This window comes from Pan troglodytes, chromosome 1 (assembly GCF_028858775.2).
Source record: "Pan troglodytes isolate AG18354 chromosome 1, NHGRI_mPanTro3-v2.0_pri, whole genome shotgun sequence".
Lineage (NCBI taxonomy): Eukaryota > Metazoa > Chordata > Mammalia > Primates > Hominidae > Pan > Pan troglodytes.
The window spans coordinates 189,381,851-189,401,954 of record NC_072398.2 but is presented as its reverse complement, the minus strand read 5'-3'; the positions used below and the strand labels follow the sequence as shown (position 1 = coordinate 189,401,954).

The window sequence follows — 20,104 nt, the reverse complement described above, 5'->3', positions numbered from 1 at the left end:
TGCTGCTTTCCTCCACAGCCAGCCTCTTAGGACAACGCTTACACAGGCACCTCCACTCCTCATTTTGGCCCATACCATCAGGGTTCCATCACTATGGAAACAGCTGCCATCAGTCACCAGTCACCTGCACAGGGCCCTGTTGAATGGGCACGTGCCACATGCCTGTCCTCACCGGGCTGAGCCTCCTTCCTCCTTGAACATTCTCTTCTCTTGGCTTCCAGGATTCACACTTGGCTGGGTCTCTTCCTGCTTCTCTGGCGATTCCTCCTCAATCTCTTCTGCAGCAGTGTGTCTGTCTGCCCTAGAAGTGCTGGTATCCTGGGATCAGTCCTGGATGCCTTTTTCTTTTCTTTCTTCTCCATCTCCCCCCAGGATGGCCCATCTTGGCCCATAGCACTAAATTGCATCTATACACTGACAACTCTGAAGAGTGTATTCAACCTCAGGCCTCTCCTCTGAGGGCCAGGCTCATCTATCCAATTGCCAAATGTCTCCCTGAACATCTCCACTTGGCCTGGCATCTCAAAAGTCACATGTCCAACAAGTTTTGATCTCCCTGTCCCCAGACCTATTTTTCACTTCCCTCCTCCATCCCTTCTCACCCCATAAAGGGCACCACCATCTACTCAGTGGTTACTACAAGAAATACGGTAGTCAGTCTCAAGTGGAGGCTTCTCTCTCAGCCTCCATAGTCATCAGAAGTCCTATAGCTCCTCTTTCCATCTTCACTGCCATGTTCCTGGTCTAAACCATTGATGTCTCACCTGGGCTTTCAGGATCCTGCTCTTCGTGCTGTCCTGACAACCACTACTCCTTCCCAAAGTCTGGGTTATATTCCCCAGGAGAGAGGGGGCAACAGGATTTGGAGGTATAAAGAAAAAGAGGAAATAGCCCAGCGTGGGCTCATGTGATGGGGGCTGGACACTTCACTCCCCAGCCCATTGGGCCATGCTCAGAGCTGCACATCTACATTTCTGGGGAGAAGCCTGAGAATTAAAGAGAGAGCAAGGTGCTGGGCCTCAGGGATAAGGCAGGGCCCTGATAGCCTAGACCCACCCCAGAAGAAGAGCAGCCCCTCACCCAGAGCTGAGAACGTAGGACCCATTTTCTCGGCTTCTAGAACACAAAGGGCTCTGCTCAGAGAAGGCCCTGGCCTGGGAGCTAGTGGCCCACGAGCCAGCCCTTTCTGGCATTATGTATTTCATTTTTACCTTGAACACCTGCAGAGCAGAATGGTCTGCAAGGAAGAGTCCTTGGCTCCCAACCCCAGAGCCTGCCCCATAACAGAGGCCATCTGACTTCACCTTCCCCAGACCAAGCCTGCCTTCAGGCTGATGGATGGGTTCTCACTGGCCTGGTTTCGCCTTGATTGTGTCCTTGATCCTTCCTGAGACCCAGAGTCTCAATTCTGTTCCCAGATTCTATGAGCTGCAGAGTTCAGGGACCTGCCCTCTCACCCAAGGTCTCAGTCAATCCTGAGCACATTGGAGGAAGATTCCATCATTTAATAGATATTCCACAGCACTGCCCATGTGCCAGGCAATATTCTCAGCACTGGGGACACAGCAATGAAAAAAACATAGTTCCTGCCCTCTCACAGAGCTTACAGTCTGGTGGAGGAAACAGAAGCACACTAGTAAATACCTGGAGAAAAATAAAGCAGGAAAGGAAGAGGATAAGAAGTGCCATGGAGTGTGCAAATTCATGGTGGGTAGTGTGGGAAGGCTTCACTGAAGGGTGATGGAGGGAAGTGAGGGGGCCATGAGAGTCTCTGGAAAAAGAGCTCCAGGCAGAGAGCACAGCAAGTGCAAAGGCCCTGGGGCAGAAGCTTGTCTTACAAAGAGCAGAGCTTGGCCAAAGCCCAGGGAGCAGGGTGAGAGCCATAGGCAGAGGTCAGGGAGGAGCTGGAGCCGGCACATGCAGGCCCGTGAGGGCTTCGGGGGACACGGCGTAGGAGCGGCAGGGTGTGTGGACCTTAACAGGATCACTCTTGTTGGGCTGAGAACGGACCACAGTGGGGAAGGTGGGAGCAGGTGACTGTAGGACACTGTGATCACCCAGGTGTGAGCTACCAGTGGCTTGACCCAGAGGTGGGGAAAAATGGGCAGATTCTAGATACGGTTTCAGGGCCAAGCTGCCAGGATTTGCTAATGATGTAAGACAGAGTGGCTTTCGGTCCAAGCATCTAGAAAAATGAAACTGCCTATGCAGAATGTCCATCTTGCTTAACTGAATGAGTGACTTTGCCGCTCTCCTTCAGAAGATGGCTTTCCCCACTGATATGGTTTGGATCTGTGTCCCTGCCCAAATCTCATGTCAAATTGTAATCCCCAGTAATGGAGATGGGGCCTGGTGGGAGATGACTGGATCATGGGGCAGTGTCTTATGGTTTAACACCATCCCCTCTTCATGCTGTCGTCACTATAGTGAGTTCTGAGATCGGTTGTTTAAAACTTGCGTGACACATCCCTCCCGCTCTTGCTCCTGCTCCAGCCATGTAAGAAGCACCTGCTTCCCCTTCACCTCCTGCCATGATTGAAAGTTTCCTGAGGCCTCCCCAGAAGCCGAGCAGATGCCAGGAGCATGCTTCCTGTATAGCCTGCAGAACCATGAGCCAATTAAACCTCTTTTCTTTATAAATTTCCCAGTCTTCAGTATTTCTTTATAGCAATGCAAGAACTGACTACTATACCCATCTTTGACCACTTAAAAGACTTTAAAGAGATATAAAGCAAGTGTGGGTAATAGGCACAGTTTGTCTACCTATGTTATACATTTCCCAACCTCCACGCCACCAACCCTCCTGTGGTATGTGGTTTTGCTACTGTTTAGGTTCTTAGAGTGGTTTACTGACTTTATTTTTTACACACCTATCCAAAAGGCTCCAACTTATTACCACTTATTTAATTCATAGTTTAATCAATTTGTTCCCCAATAAATACACAGAGGTAACACATATTCCCAAAGACATAATTCTAAATCTGGAGTTCACAGCAAAATGGGACTAGGCACAGCAGATGATTAGGCTGAAAATTATGCTACACTTCTGGGTTTCAAAGTCCAAGAAGAAATGGATTTGTAAAAAAAGTATTAGAAAAGAAAATAATCTTTAGATTTTTTTAAACTAACACTATTCTCTCCAAGCTACTATTTCATGAAACACACAGGTATGCGTGCACATACACAGGCACACACACACACACACTTCAAAATGTACAAATGCACTGTCACAAAAACGTGCTGCGTACACTGCACGAACTCTTAAGACTTGGATAAAAATTAATTCAGCTATAGAAATAGATGAGATAGAAAAGTACATTCGTTAAAAATGTAACCCCTTCAACTGGAACAGTAATGAATTAAATAAACTTTTAAAATAATTTCTTTAAGGAATGTCAAAGAGGCCTGAGTCACAGTTCTGCAGTATGTGCTGTGGACAAAGGGTGGGTTCACTGATGTGCAGGTGGACCGCCTCCCAGATACGAAGTTGGATGCATGACCCGGAGTTCAGAGGAGAAGTCCTTGGAGATAGGGATCTGAGTGTCATCAACCCGTAGATGGTGTATAGATCACGTTGGGACTGAGTTTAGAGGAAGAGCACGGAGCCTGGGGCTGGGCCATGTGGAGCCCTAATGTTCAGAGATCAGGCGATGATGGGACTCACTGAAGATGGTGAGAAAGTGTAACCAGTCAAGGAAGAGGAGGATCAAGAAAGAAGGTGATAGGGTTTGTCTGTGTCCCCACCCAAAATCTCATTTGAATTGTAATCCTTATAATCCCCATGTGTCAAGGGAGAGACCAGGTGGAGGAATTGAATCACGGGGGCAGTTTCCCCTATGCCATTCTGGTGACAGTGCGTGAGTTCTCTTGAGACCTGATGGTTTCATAAGCGTTTGGTAGTTCCTCCTGCATGCATTTTTCCTTCCTGCCACCTTGCGAAGAAGGTGCCTTGCTTCCCCTTCACCTTCCACCATGATTATAAGTTTCCTGAGGTCTCCCCAGCCATGTGAATGAGTCAATTAAACCTCTTTTCTTTATAAATTACCCAGTCTTGGGCAGTTCTTTATAGCAGTGTGAAAACAGACTAATACAGGCAGTGTCCAGGAAACCAAGAGGACAAAGTCCTGCATGGATGAGCGAAGGATTGACTGTGTCAAATGCTGCCGATGGCTCAGGAAAGAATAGAAGTGAGAACTGACTACTGACTTCTGCAAGGTGAGGGTCATCATTGACTTGGATAAGAGCAGCTTCTGAGGTGTGAGGAGCCCAAAGGCCCACCTTGAATAGGTCTGAGAGAAGCCAGGAGGAAAGATACGGAGGTGAGCAACACAGTCACCTTCTTCTGGAGTTTTTCTTTAAAGGAAAAAGAGAAATCTGGCAATATGGCCCTTCAGCCAAAGTGTTTTTAAGGTGGAAACCTTAAGTCCGGGTATGCTTAAGGAGCACTCTCCTAGCCCAGGAGAGTGGCAATGGCTGGAGTGAGGTACTGGGGTAGGTGAGGTGGGATGGGAGCCAATGCCCTCCCATAGGAGGTGCAGCAGCTGAGTCCTGCAGCATGCAGGGTCTGGCATGGACTCCTGGGATCTCACCATCTGAACTTATCATTCCCTTCGGACCTAAGCCCCAACAACACACCACCCAACTGGGCTTGGTCATCCAGGTGGTTCCTATCAATTCCAGTCTCTTCCTCTTCCATGTAAGCCCACTGGGCTGAATTCCCAGCTTTCCTTGCAACAAGTGAACTTGAGTTAAGACAATATAGTCATTACTCTCAAGGAACAACATAACTTTGTGTGTGTGAAAACAACACTGCTTAACAAAAAGCCATTCTAAACAACCAAGGCAAATGCACAGGTGCTGGGTAAGAGAGCCATCACATCCCTGATGGGCACTCCCAGGGGCTGCCTGGAAAATGCGGGCTTTGTTCAGGTGTGGAAGTGATGGGGAATGCAGAGGGGGCCACGTGCCAGGAAACTAGTGCAATAAACAGAGATTGATGCATTGTGTGTGCAAAGCATTACCCCAGGACCCAAGTCAAGAAGGGACTTGGGAGGAGACAGAAATGGATCTTAGCACCAGGGTTATGACAGAAGTAACAAGAAGAACTACAGAGTGTGGAGGGATTTGGGAGGCTCTTTAGAGGAGCAGGGCTGAGTATTGGCTTTTGAAGGCTGGGTAGGATTTGGCAATGGCAGGGCCCAGCAGGCAGCAAAAGGTGAAGGGCGACAGGAGCAGATCAGATTCTGAGGCCAGCACTCACAGGCTGAGTTTAAACTGGATCCTGTAGGTGAGGCAGCCACAGACGGCTCTGGAGAAAAGCATGACACAGGCAGAATCATGTTTAGTGATGCTCAGTGGCACCAACATTGGAGTTCTAGAGATAGGGTGGCCAGAGCAGTGGCAGAGGGAGTAAAGAGACCACATTGAGTCACTGACTACTTCATGCAGACACCAGGATTGGGGTCTAACTGGAAAGGGGGAGAAGGCGTCCAAGACAATGTTAAGGTTCTGAGTGTGAAGGGCTGGGTGTGTCATCTGAGATCTGGATGTGGAAGGAGATGCTGTTGGTGGGAAGTGGAAGGCTTGGTTTGCACATGCTAAGTGTGAGGTGTTGTGAATTTCCCAGGCAAAAATGCTCAGGAGGCATCAAAACCAGTGTCTGCAGTTCAGGGGTGAGGTCCTGGCTGGAGACCCAGAGGTAGCAATGTCGGCACAGAGATGAGACTTGGGGCTAAGGAGATGGGTGACACTACCAAGGGAGAATGCTCAAGGCAAGAGGAAGTGAGTCTCACTGATCAGGTACGGGAGCTGCCATCACACCTGTAGCAGGTAGACTGCTGGGCAGCATACCCTTCCTCTCCACTTGTCTGGGTCTCGCCCACCCTTCTGGGCCTGGCCCCACCCACTCTGGGAAGCCCTCTCTAGCTATTCCATCCCCCAGGCATCCTTCCCTTGCTGTGAGCTTCTCAGCTCTGGCCATCCCCACCTTAGCAGTGGGTCTTGTGTTGCCACCTTGGTGTAGTCCCCAAGCACCTTGAGGGCAGGATGACAGTTAACCCCCATGGGCCACTGCATTTTCTGGCACAGAGCACCCAAAAGGCACTGATTAAATAGATCCTCCTTCCTGATGAATTAATAAGTTGATCAGTCACTGAAATGGAGGTCAAGAAAGAAATTAAGGCAAGTTTAATTAGAGATTAAAAGACTCATATAGCATCTACTCTTTTGTGTCTGGCTTACTGATTCATGATGAACTAGGTCTACATGTATCAACATGGATGCATGTCAAAAACACCGTTGAGTAAACATAACAAGTTACAGATGTATGTTAAACCAATTTGAATAGTCATGAGCACTATATCTACCAAATATTTCAGGTTCTCCCAAGCACACGGTAGGAATGCACTTCTCTACTCCCATGGAGCTAGGTGAGGCCATGTGACTTGCTTTGGCCATTTAAATGTGAGCAGAAGCTTCTGGGTGGAACCATTGTTTTCTTCTTCCTCTCTCAGCCTCTACTGGCCTGGATCTAAGGAACAGAGCTCCATAGCAGATCCTTCTCAAATGTGTACAGGAATGAAATACATATGTTTGTTGTATTAAAAAAGAAAGAAAAAAATAAAAGGAAGAACTGAGTCTAAGGCAAAACTGTGGGATTGCAGAAGAGTGTGCCCAGTGATTCTGGGTGTGGGTACCCTTGGCAATTTGGGGGAACAAGAGGTTGTAAGGCTGGTGGAATGGAAGGTCAGCATCTCTGGCCTCGTCCCTGAAATGCCGGAAGTGTCCTAGGTTATGTGGCAACCAAAATGCCCTCCCCCTCCTTCACCATTTCCAAACACTCTGTGGGGTGATGCCAGCCCCAAGAGAACCATGAATGTAGAAGAATCACCAGAAGTGAGAATGGGAGGCACGGTCCCAGCTTGAGATAGCCAGGCTGGGGGAGGAAAGGATCTGACACTATAATCAGTTCCATACGTGCTCAAATTGCATGTGACAAGTTGAAAGGGAGAGGATACCTTCCATAGCTGACAGAACAGATGGGACTGTCCCGGACAGAGATTGACGAAATGGATATACTAGTAGGAAAATGCACCAATGTCCATTTTTTGAGCAGCTATGAATTATAGCCTTCATATGGGGTCTCACAAGGTCCTCTGAAAATCCCACGTTATTTTCCCCCTGTTACAAATGTTATTCTCCCCCTTTTACAGATAAGGAAACTGAGGGCGGGAGAGCTGGGGGGCTAGTCTCAGGCAGAACAGAGGTAAGTGGGCCAGAGATGACAGAACTCAACCGAGAGGATTCTGAAGCAGAGCAGGTGGGACTAAGTGAAGACCTGGGAGGAGGTGGAGAGGGAGTAGGACCCATACCAGCTGGAGGAAGAGGAGAAGAGGACTTGTGGGTGATCTTCCCCCTCCTTCAGCCATTGTGGACCGTGTAGGTAGAGACATCCAGCAGGGAGCTGGGCAGGGAGTGGCTCCTGCCAGCTGCCTTTCTGGAGGCTCAGGCTTCATGAGGTCTCAGAGCACCTGCCTCTCAGGGAAGATGCGAACCTCCTCAGGCACACACAGACTGCTGCTGGGGCAAGCTCCTGGGACACCAGGAAACACTCAGCAGCCCTCAGAGCCCACAGAGAACCTCTGAAGCAAGAAGGAAGAGGGCCAGTCGCTGTGAGCAGGCACTTCATCAATCCTGCCTCTGTGTGGCCTCTAAGGGATCCAGTGGCATGAGAACACAGAGACACACGAGGGCGCTCTAACCAAACAGCAGGAGGACCCGCGTCCCTCCCCACATGGAAAGAGGGTTGGCATTTTCAAAGACCTTTGGTTCAGTGTTTTTTCAACGCAGTTGCTATTGGTATTTTAGGCAGTAGGTTTCAGGGGCATTTGCTACCCCTAGCCCCCTTCCCATCATTGACTACCCTGCTGCCCACATTTCCAAGCACCCTCTCTCCTGAGAGCCCCTGCTGGTCAGTGCCACCAGAAGATGCCAACTGGTGGCCCTGGGGAGGGTGGCAGTCTCTGTTGTCCCCCAACCTTATGGAGGACTCCCGTGCCTCCCACGCTGACCCTGTGAGTTAGGCGCTTGCAGGTGCTAGAGGATCAGAGGCCCCCAGTGACAGCCATGTTGGCCCCGGCTCATGGGGACTGTCCTGCACAGGAAGCGCATTTTCCTCTACGTTGTTGTCCTTCAGGGCTGTGCAGAACCAGGCCACCCTGATCACACCAGGGACACAGACACAGGACCCTGAGACAGAACGGCATGGGACCTGCTCACAGACACCCAAATCCCAGGAAGCAAACATGTGGCCACACAAAACACAGCTGGCACAAAACTTCCACAAAGCACGTCTGAAACACGGCACCCTTCCAGAGCCCAGACAGTCCCCGAAGCTGTGAGCTCTGAAACGTTTAGACCATTCGTTTCCCAAAGTCAAGCATCAAAGGTGAATAACTACGAATGAGATTCAAAATATTCACCAACCATTGAGCCCTGGGCCCCAGCCAGTCAGGATAGGGACCAGTGGAAACACCTGGTGCATACAGTGTGCAGTCAGCCCTGCAAACAGCCTAGTCGGCTGAGCCCAAGTGCCCCATGGGAAACCAGACATGCCAAGATGGCCATTGGGCAGTACAGAGATGACTTTTGGAGAATACATGTCAAGAGAGACAGAAGTCTGGACATTTGCTGGGATACTGGGATGGCAACTCCAATGCAGGAACTAGAAACCTGGCCAGGATCTGAGAAAATGAGGGGCTGGAGAAAGACCCAGACCTCTCCAGATCCTCAACAAATACCCAGCATCACCCATCCCCACCAAGAAGCCCCACGGCATTCTTAAACAGAGGGGCCTGAGAGTCCCAGGAAGGTGATGTCTGCTGAAAGGCATCGCTGGGACCACAGGGCACCTGTGGGCAGAGCCCTTGCCAACTGAGCCACTGCTGCCCGTGAACACCGATGGGTGCCAGCTCTTATTCCACGGAAGCAGACGATGCAAACCAAACATGAGTCTTACCCTCCTTCGAAGATTTTGATCCTCGCCGGCTCCCCTCTCTGGGAGGCAGGAGCATCCTCCTCCGGCTCCCCTCTCCTCTCTTCTTCCTTCTCCACTCTAGCTAGATCTTTCTGGCCTTCCGGGGAAACCAGCGAAGGGAGGTGAACCTGGCCCACCACAGGAATGACAAAATCATTGCTGGTTAAAAGTGCATCCTCAGCCACGAATGCAATGCTAATAATCATGCCTTACACAGTACTGCACAAGTACACATATGCAATCTTCACACTCCCCCATGAAGAGGTGCTATTAGCTCCACTTTACAGAATTAAGGAAACTGATCCCCAGAGAGAATTCCCTTATCCAAGGCCATGCCATTAGTTGGTGTTACAGCTGGAACCCTGTCTCTTTCAGGTTAACCTCCCATAAGACCTGTGTTTGTTCTCTGTCTTTTACACTAGTCTGGGAACTCCTGGGGACAGGTCCTCATCTTGGTCTCCTTGGGCACCCCAGAACCCCATACAGGGCCTGTCTCAGAGAAGATGCTTAAATAATGTTGAACACATGAACAAAGGCTCCACTCTGTCTTTGGAGATAAACTGGTCCCGTTCTTGTTTATAGATCAGAAAGCTAAGGTCACCCAGCAAGTTAAGGGCAGAGCTGGGAGCAGAGCACAGGTCTCTTGCTTCCAGGATCTTGGCCCTCCTGAGCTAGTACCAAAGGCCAGGAGCTGGGCTGAGGACCCTGACCAGCAGGATGTCCCCAGTTCCACCATAGAGACAGGCACAGAGAGGCTGTGCAGGCTCTGGGCTGTTAGTCCTGCAGGACCCACGCTCTTTACAGAGCCACACCTCAGTGATGAGAGCTGGCTTAAGGGGAGAGCTGGCATTGGCTTTGTGCTTCCTGGACATCTTCCACTATCCCAAGAACACGTCCTGTAAACGCTGCGGTGTTGTCAGGGGTGGGTGCACTTTTGCCTAGGGAGCAGAAATGCTGTGCTTAGGGCGGGGGCTGGGAGTGAGAATTTCCTCCTACTTCATGCCACTGTCATTAAGGTCATGAAAAACCATGCTGTTTCCATCCAGTGAATGAAGCAACCACATTTCCTGATGCTGGGGCAATCTAAGAACGGAAGTCCCCTTTGCCAGCCACCACACCTGCCCCCACAAGGACAGCATGGGGCTAGGTAGAAAGGTGACTGGCTGGGAATCAGGGAGTCTGAGTTCCAGCACCAGATAGGCCATGGCACACTGGGCTGCCGTTTGGTGGATGACTTCACCTCTCTGGGCCTCAGAGTCTGAGGGGATTTAGACCATCTTGAAGATCAATTCCAGGGCAACTTCTGTGACTCAGTGACCACCAAATAATCTCTTCAGATTTGGAGGAGGGGAGTGGAAACCAAGCAAGAATCTGGACTGCTGCTTTGGCAGAAGGCAGCTAGTTTTTTGCAATACCCTTGGGTTTCCAGAGCCTACCATTTCCACTGCACCCCGGCCTGAGATCTAGACTGTCCATGTAATGACCAAGGTGCCTCCCACAGGCAAACAGACTACTTCTCCCTCACAGCCTGCCGTGATATCTGGGCCACACTGGAGGAGGCTGGTTTGGGTGGCAGTGTACCACTTTCCCAGGAAACACAGTGTTGGAACTGAGCAGGGACCAGGGATCCATTTTAGCTTTTGATGACAACAATATGAATAAGTATAGTTAAAAATACTTACTGAGTGCCAGTGTGGCATACACTGTTCTAAGCACACTCTGCATGTCTTAACTCATTTAATTATCTCCACAGTCCTATGCGCTAAGTGTTATTATTATCCCTATTTTACAGAGGATGAAACTAAGGCTCAGAGAGGTGAAGTTATTGGCCCAAGGTCACATGGCCAGTAGGTAAGGTAGTGGGATTCAAACCTGGGCAACTTGGTACCTGAGTCCTTGTTCTTAATCACTTTGTGACAGTGCTGTGTTGTTGTCAAAATGATTCCCAAGGAGGAAAAAGGAAAGAATGTGGCTACAAAGTGGACTCTTAACAAGCTGGGGTTTCTCCAGGGTTTATACGTGGAAGAAAAGATCTATGACCAAACAAAAACATCATGGGGTGTCCTAGACCTGCATGAAGATGGTTTGGAAGAGCTTCAAAATGCTAAGATAGACCTAAGGACTTTTTCAGAACTACTAACAGAGAATGGAAGCCGCAAGCTGACAAATGTCAGCTCAGTACAGTAAAGAACCTTCTTAGAGCACTGTCCAAAGATGAATTGGACTGCATCAAGAGATGGTGAGTTCCTCTTGCTGGAAGTATGCAAGCAGAGACCAGAGAGAGGTGTAGTTGTATAAAGGCCTTAAGCCATAGACCATGTGGTTATACTAATGTACCAGATTGGTGCAATTCTGGAAGGAAACATGCCAGTGAACCAAACAATATTCCAAGAAAAAGTTCGCAGGTTTTAGGAGCACTATAAATAAATAATTGCTGAATCCAAATTAACACTTCCTTTCTCTTAAATGGCCTGTAATATTTTCAGTCATTAGAAACTAGAGGCAGCTTAGATAATTCAAAAGGGCATTGGAGTAAAATCTAGTTTTGGTCTAGGCTCTGCCATTTACTGTGTGGCCTTGTGAAAGTTACTTAATCTCTCTTGTGTTTTGGTCTCCTCATCTATGAAATGGTGATATTGCACCCTAACTTTCAAGTTGGTTGTGAGGAGAAAAGTAACATTTAGCATAGTACTTGGTACATAATAGGTATCCAAAAAGTTAGCAGTATGAATCATTATAACAGCATCTTGGGAGTGGCCACAGCTAGTAAGAGATGCTGAAGAGGAAATTAGCAGGACATTAACACAAAAGTGGAAATCTTGGTCAGGGATGTCTGTAGACTGACAAAGACATCTAGGGAATACATTTGGAAAACAGTTCTGTGAAGAACATCCAGTCAAGCTAAGGACAAATTCAATGCACAAAGTTCACTGAACGACAAAAGGGGAAGATATGAGAGCACAGGAAATTATAGAACACAGTTGTGCTCACTTATCTACAATATGAATTTGGTTTAGGGAGTTTAGACCTAATTTGGTCAGAGCTTCTGGTCTGAAGACACACTAATAAACATTTTTTAATTTGCAGTCAACTTTTAAGATTTTCTCTCCTCAAATAATTAAAAGAAGAAAAATAGACTCTTTGGAGTCAGATAGGTCTGGGTTCAAATTCTGGGTTTGTTCAACATTTGCCAGATTACCTTGACCTTTCTCAGACTCTGACCCTCAGTTCCCTAAGCTATAGAAGGGAGACGGTTATGTTACTTCAGAGGTGGAGGTGAGCAGTGACCAGATTCAAGGGCCCAGCACAGTGTCTGGCACCATGAGGCTGCTCAGTAAACAAGACCAGCTGTTATTCCACAAATGCCAAGTCAGCACAATCCAAATCCCTAGGCTGGCCTTGTCAGGGTATGGTGGTGGCTTTTGTCTGAAGTTTGAAATTATTGAATGTCAAACTTGCTGAGCTTTCAGGGGACGAGTTCATTTTATAGCTCCTGATGTAGCCTCAGATCAAAGGCAATGAAAGCGTAAACATTAGTGTTTCTTGACCACGTAGCACAAATAGGTCAAACTGTGAGTGGCATTGCCATCCACTGGTAAGGAGGGATACAGCAGCTCAGCTCCATTTGCTGTCTTACTCCCAGAAAAGGAAGAAGGAATATTTTAGGAGTTGTTTGTACCAAGTTCTAGAATCTTGGAAATGGGAAGATTTAAAGTGGTACTAGAGAATGGAAACAGCAGATGTAAGAATTAAGAAAAGCAGGAAAAGACTAACAAGACAAGGGATATCCATATAATGAAGGAGAGGTAAAAAGTTCTAAAATTGCTACAGGCATTCCTGTTAGCCAAGTTTTCCAACTCAGTCTTTTGGAAAATTTCTTTTTTTTCTTACTGAGACTGTATCTTTGATTTCACAACAGAAATTCATGGCAGAGCAGGATCACTTTATGGCTAACTTTATTGAAGTGTATCTATTCCAATGATATGAGGGATACAGTGACAAAGAAACTCAATAAACATGTTTCCTTGTAAGGTGACCAGTCTCAGCTTTCAGAGAGGAAATCTGACTACTAATCTGGCTCTGGTTCTGCAACTGGAACCTGAGGATACTGTGGCTTTAAAAGCTCACCAAGTGCTTTTGCAAATCAGTGATGAGAAGAAAAACAAGGCTGAACTTACCTCTGTCATGCGGGGCTTGCGGGAGCTGGATGGCACAAGCCTTCCTGCCTCAGGATGCGGAGCTGTGGCCATGGTGTATGTCTCTTTGCTCACTTTCTGCTTAGACCTCAGGAGGGACAAAGCAGCTTTAGTGGAAACCCCCGGAAGGTTGGGGTTGTACAAACTTATGCACCAACCAGCGTAAACAGAGGACCTCCTATCTGCATGCTGGATGTGATTTGGCTTAATGTAGTTTAAATAGCACCAACTGACATTAGTGGTTGTGTGGAGGCTGGGGAACTGCAGTACCTTCTTTGAGTCCGTACCTTCTTGTGACTTGGCTGGTCTGGAGGACGTTTCTGACAGAGGCAGAGAGCTGGGAGGTGCCAAGGAGGGGAGATCAGGTTGTTCCTTGGAATCTTCTTTCTTCACGCTCAGTGGGGTCAACCCTCTTCGGTGAGGTTTGCCAGATGGCTGGGGATATTCCTTCAAAGCTTCTGAGCCTGGGGCTGTCCCATGGGACAATGCAGGGTGAGGGAGGGGAGGAATTTCCTTTGTGTCAGATGGATCTGAGGACAGGCTGGGCAGCATTTCTAGCTCCCTCCTGCCTTGGCCCTGGTTGCCTAAGTGGGATTTCTCTGGCCTCTTCCCATCCTCGGTGCTGGTAAGGGCCACACTGCATGGTTTTACCAGCTCAAGTTTTTCATCTGCCTTGGAAGCCTCCTCCTCCTTCACTCTTTTTTGCTGCTGGGTTTCCATGGTAAGTTCAAGGCTGCCAGCTGGTGAAAGGACACGTTTGCTTCCCCCTGCTGTTGATGAACTCCCCTCCAGGCTCAAGACACTCTCTGATGACAGGGAAGTGCCTTTTCTTTCAGGTAATGTCACAGGCACTCTCAGGTATGGAGTTGGGAAAGCTCTGCTTTGCTCTTCACTTAACCCAGAAGGGCCGGGCCCAACCTCATGCACATCTGCGCCACATACAGTCGTCCCCTTTGATGGGGGTTCCTCAAACTTGGGAAGTGCCACAGTTGCTGAGCTGCCTTGGGACTGGGTGACCAAGATCTGGGAAAGGGTGGTGTACATTGCGCTCCCATAGGATGGCATATTGGTCTGAACACGGACAGGCACAACCAGGGACACCATGGTGTCTGGACAGGCAGGCAGGGCCAGTGGAGGAGCTGATGTAGGTGCTGAGGAGCTGGCTGGGGGAGCCACAGGGGGTAGCCGGATGTCACTGCTGTACTCTGTGCTGGGGGAGAGGCCAGCACTTCCTGTTGCCAGTGGGGCCAGGCTGGTTTTGATCTGGGGCAGATGGCTTTCCACATCACCAGGGAGCTGAAGTGCAAACTGGGATTGCAGAGGCAGGAAAAACCCAGAAGACAGTGCTGAGGAGGCCGGGTATGGCATGGGGAGGAAGGAAGGGGGATGCCGGAAGGGGATGTTGGCTGGGTGAGGCATGAGCTGGGGGAGATGGAGTTGGCCTGGGTGCAGAACAGTAGGCTGGAGAGGAAGCGGTGGGGCTTGAAATAAGGAGGGAGGAAGTGGGGGCATGGAGTATGGTGAGGACAGGAGGCTGGACATGGCCTGGGTGGAGAAGAATTCTGGAGACTGTCCTGGCTCATGCTGCACGAGATGCTGGAAGGAGAAAAGGGAGACTGGTGGGGGCAGGTACGGCTTCTCATGCAGGGGTGTCTGGGCAACGGGGTGGTGGAACACTTGCAGTGCTTCTGTGTAGGGCACAGTGGACCCCAATGGGGGCCTGTCCTGCCCTGGGCCCTTGCCTCCCGGGGGTCCACCATGTGAGGTGGCCGCAGAGGAAATCTGGGACAATGAGCTTTTGGCAGAGGGTTTACTGGATGAGGGCTGTGGTTCTTCGCTCTCCTGTCTTCCCTTGGGGGCAACCTCCAACTCAGATTCTGGAGGCCTGCTCAGAGAGGCCTGTCTCACCAAGAAGCATTTTCTTCTCTCTGGCGGGGCCACCCGCACTGGTGGAGCCACTGGGGCTGGAGCAGAAGGGCCTGTCAAGGACAAGCTGCCATAGTCAAAGGATTTGCTGCGTGTCTCGGTCATGTGGGCAGAATGGGAAACGTTGGGGCTCTGCTCTGAGGCTGATCTCCGCATCTCTCGGGCATGTGGGTGGTGGCTGGGGACAGTCAACATGTGGGTGCCCAGGGGTTTGGGGCGCGTATCAGATGAGGGACCGGGGGCCTCGGCTTTCCCATGGTCATCCCTCTCAAACGAGGCTGAGCGGCTGGACCCACTCAAAGAGACACTGCTTTCCTGGCTCGGGCTGCGAGACAGAGGCACAGAGGACTCGAAGCTGGACTCCCCTGATGATTGGGCCATCTCTGCCAGGCGCAGCCTCTTCTTTTTGGGTGGCAGCTTCTCAGCTGGGAGCTGGGCAAGTGTCTGGCTGCGCTGGGGCCACTGGAATTCCTCAGTCTTCTCAGGTTCCTTAGGGGGCAGCTCTGGCTCTGTGTCCAGCCGGTCAGGCTCCTCAGTTACTAGGATCTCAGGAACCTGAATGTTGGGCTGGCGGACCAACTTGGGCTGCAGGGAGTGAGCAGAGCGTCCATGTGGGGCAGGTGGGGGTGATGGGAACTGGGCCAGAGGTTTGTCTTCCCCTTCCAAGCCACTTGGCTGCTCGAGAGAATCAGATTTCTCAAAGGAGCTGGTGTGCTGGATGACAGAAATTTCTTTGGACGTTGTTCTCCTCTCCTTCCCTGATTCTGAACCAGACCCTGGCTTGGGAGTCCTTGGCTGGAAGCCCGTGGGTCCCTCCAAGGAGGGCACTGATTTACTTGGTTCTGCTGGTGACTTGGTGGACTCCAGGGGAAGGTTCCGAGCAGCATCAGATGGCCCGGGGCTGCCAAACTGACTTTTTGTGGACTCAAAGGCAGGTGGCTCTTCCTCGTCCCCAAGGCTCTTCTCTTTCCTCCTCTTCCTCAGTGGAGTGAGTTCCAGGGTGGTTCCCAGTTTGTAATGCATCATTTGGGACCACGGCTCATGCTCAATCTGACTCTTTTCGGCTTCTGGAGATGTGTGGGTGCCTGCAGAGATGGGCTTTGCGATCTGAAGCTCTGAGCAGTAGTATTTTTTGTGGGCTTCGTAGTTATCCCTTTTCTTGTACCGAGCACCACATATGTTACATTCGTAGATCACCCCTTTTGTTTTCAAACCCTTCTTGGTCTTTTTGGTAAGCTCGCTTTCCTTGGGTTCCACTTCGTCCGAGGGCTTGGAGGCTGTGTCTTTGCTGCTTGGTCCAGGCTCCTCGGAACTGTATTCCCCTCCCAAAGGTAATTCGATTGCCGGCTGGCGCTTCAGCATCCGGGGGTGGGAGGTAAACACGTGACTGCTGCGGCTCAGGGCTTCGGAGTCGGTGATATGGTCATCGAAGGAGTAGCTACCTCGGAACGGGTGGTGGGGGGTGCTGATAGTGCAGGCGGCAGAAGGCATTGAGTGGCTTCTCAGGAGAGGCACAGGGGGGGCGGTACTGGGTGGGTGCTGGAGGCTCAGCAGTGATTGTTCAGGCTTGGTTTTCTCACTGTGGGACGACAGGGGCTCCCGGTAGAGGCTGGATTTTGGGGACTCCATGCTGCTGCGCCTGGACAGTGAGCTCCGCCTTGGCTTCACGCTGTCGATCTCGCTGGTGTCCACCACGGCCTCGTTGATGGTGATGAGCTTCGTGATGTGCTCGATCACCTGCGTCCGGGGTACAGACAAAGGCACCAGGCTGGGCTTGTCTTCGGTGGACAGGGGCAGGAGGGGCTGGGTGGAGGTGGCTGTCAGCATGGCGGTCCGCTGTCCTATTCGCCCACACTTGCCAAAGATGATCTCAGCGTAGGACTTGGCGTTGGTGTTTGGGGGGCTGACCTGCTGCTCTGCACTCTCGGAGCGAGAGAAATACCCAGACTCAGTACTCCCTTTGCTGCCTGGGCTCAGAAATGCCTGCTCATCGATCACCTTCTTCCTCTCGCTTAAGCGGAGGGCCAGCTTCTGCTTAATCGTGTGGGTGTCTTCAGGTTTATGGCTCAGGGGGTGCTCAGATGAGGGTTCCACAAATGGAGGGGGGTCTTCGAGTGACTGGGCTGTGCTGGACTGGGACAGGGAACAGCGTTCGTGGCTGGAACTGTGGCTCCCAGAGCTGTATAGCCCACTGGAGAGAAGGGGCTGCTTGGGTCTTGGGGAGAGCTCTGCAGGGTGACCAGAGGTGGCACTAGTCTCCTCTTCAGAATCTGTGCTTTCTCCCTCAGTGGGCTCCTCAAACTCTTCCCCAGGGATCCGCTCCATCTCCAGCCCATGTGGGTACATCTCGCCGCCCATGCCTGAGGCCAGGCCTGCTTTGATGCGGTGGGCATGGGACTTCCTGTGCTTGTAGAGATTACTCTTGGTCTTGAAGGAGAAGCCACAGGGGCCGCAGGGGTAGGGCCTCTCACCTGTGTGTGAGCGAATGTGCTTCTGGAGCACGCTGGGCTTGGCACAGGGCCGGCTGCAGTACTGGCAGATATACTTGCCTGGCTTCTGGGGCTTCCTCTCCTTCTTGTGTGCCTCTTCTGTGGGCTTCAAGGAGACCTGGGAAGGACGAGGCACGAAGACTTTGGGGACTCCAGGAAGGTCCTCAGGGGGAATGATGGAAGCGTGGGAAGGAAGGAGCTGGCTCTGAGGATGGAGCCCAGGGGCCACGAAGGAGCCAGAGGGTCCAGGTCTCATGGGGTCAACCAGTTGCCATGTGGACCCCTCCAGGAGATGCTCAGGTTTGCCAGGCGACATGAATGCTGGTGTCAGAGGGTGCTGCGGAAGCTGTGAGATGTGGACGGATGCTTCAATGGGGGGCCTTTTGGGGGGCTTCTGCTGCTGGCCTGTTTTCTCCTGAGAGCCTTCCCTAAGAACTGATGAGGGGCCCGGGAAGGGCTGCGGGGCTAAGAGCTCTTGGGCGGGGCTCTCTTGGGTGGCAGCTGTGCCGCTGCCTGGGTATGGGACGCTGGAAGAAACACTGGTTTGAATGGCCTCTCCTTTGGTCAGCCGCTTCCGGGGACTTCCCTCAGCCTTCTTGGTGCCCTTGACACTTTGTTCAGGATCCATGACCTTCACAAAGACTTCAGATGCTATTCAGGGAGAGTCAGGGCGGGCTGCATTTATGAATAATCCCAGTGTCCCAAGGAGGTGTCCAGCTTTGGCCACATTGGTCAAGAGCTGCGGAAGCCAAACCCAAGACGGCTTTGGGAGTTTTTTGCAAGTGTCACTGGCTGTGAGTGGACTCGGAGCAGGTCATCAGGGCCCAAGCTATTCTATTGGTGAGGCATGGCCCTCTACTTTGCAGACAGAAAACGCACCAGCACTTTCTGCCTGAATGTCTGTCGGGAAAATGTCATGAAGGATGTCAGTATTGCCATTGTATTGTTTCAGCTGGCAGTGGCAGGTGGCCCCCACGAGTCCCCCGTGTGCTATGCAAACGGTTGAAGGTTGGAGACATCTGTGTCCATGGCCCAGTCATCCCTGGTCCTGGCACAAGAGATGCCACGCTGGATGCTGGGGGTGGCTCTTCTCCCCTTTAGTTCTGGGTTGGAGATCAACGGCCTCGGAGGAGAAATCACGCTCTTCTTCTGTGTGATAGATGTACACACACACAGAAATACACACACACAAAAGAGAAGACAGAGTTACTGGGACTCATGCACAGACTGGGCAGCCCAGACTCGGTGCCACACCTGGCTGAGACTCCTCAAAAGTTAACCAGGGAAACTCAAGCAGAACCACAGGCTCCGGCTCCACATGCCCCCAAGCCCTGCAATTCTTTCCTCCCCGGCTCCCATGTCAGTGTTGGGTGACCTGAATGCCAGTGTGTTTCTGAGGACTGTGGCCATGTGGGATGCTGAGAACAGAAGGCAAAGTGGGCTCTGGGAACTGCAGGGTGGTTAGGGACAGAGGCCTGGGCTCTCATCTCTGTTTTGTGATCCACTCTGAGTGGGTCTAAGCTCTCTAAGCCTCAGTTGCCTAATCGGTAAAATAGATAACAAATCCTGCCTCGACTGTGCCTCGGAGCTGCAGTGGCCCCAATGAGATTGGAGATGCAGATGCTGCTGGGTGAACTCTGGATGGGGCCATGGCTGGTGCAGGAGGGAAGTGCCTGTGGTTTATTCAGGGGTGAGTTTTCCAAGGGGTAGATTATTCTCAGGTTAGTATTTCTCTCTGGCCCTGGGTTCTGAAACTGTCCACAAGGGACATCATTCACTGCTTTTTACCCCATTGCTAACCCGCACCCCAGCCCATGTTTGAAGACAAAACTGCAAACTACTGCCACAGCCTGTGAGAACTTACAATCTGACACAGCTGTGACCATTTGCTTGATCCAAGCAATTGCCAGGAGGATCATTCTGGAAGGTTCCTCTGGCTTTGCAGCCTTTCCTTGTCCAGTCAGTGCCCCGGGGATGCCATGGAAATATGGGGATCATTGCCCTCAAGTGGAGGAGCAAAGTTGGTCTGCATATAGCCCCAAGTGTGTGCCTCCTCCTAGGGCCAGCTGCAAGCGGGGCAGTCTCAGCTTCCTGGGCTCAGGTGCATCCTCAGGGCGCTCCTCCCCAGGAACAGGGTCGGAATCCCAAGGCTGGAGTCACCATGGACTCCATCTCACCCAACCACCTGACTTTGGACATCAGGAAGATGGCTTACTGAAGGTCCCGTGTTGCTAACAGGCAGTGTTGCCACCTGGACCCAGGCCTCCCATGGCCAGAGTTTGTTCCCCAGCCCCTTCTCAGGTGTCCATCCCCTGGCATCCCCTGGCGAGGCCCTGGGTGAGTGATGAGCATCTCTGTGCTTGCTTTTTCTCCTGTGAGCATGCCCTATCCCCGGCATCCTGCCCTCAGGCTCCCCTCATGCTCACACTCTGCGTTTCACTAGGTGTGTGATGATACAG

General features: G+C 51.1%; 1 protein-coding gene across 7 annotated transcripts in view; it reads right to left on the bottom strand.

Moving 5' to 3' along the window:
* Positions 1-20,104, bottom strand: part of HIVEP3 (HIVEP zinc finger 3) — a 408,429-nt gene that overhangs the window by 57,303 nt on the left and 331,022 nt on the right. For all 7 annotated transcript variants that reach the window (XM_054665933.2, XM_001172796.8, XM_063781922.1 and 4 more), the window contains 2 exons: positions 13,213-18,794; positions 9,017-9,162 (listed from right to left, as the gene is read on the bottom strand). In XM_054665933.2, coding sequence (XP_054521908.1) covers positions 9,017-9,162; positions 13,213-18,273 — 5,207 coding nt within the window. In that variant the 5' untranslated portion in view covers positions 18,274-18,794. The remainder of the gene's footprint in view (positions 1-9,016; positions 9,163-13,212; positions 18,795-20,104) is intronic.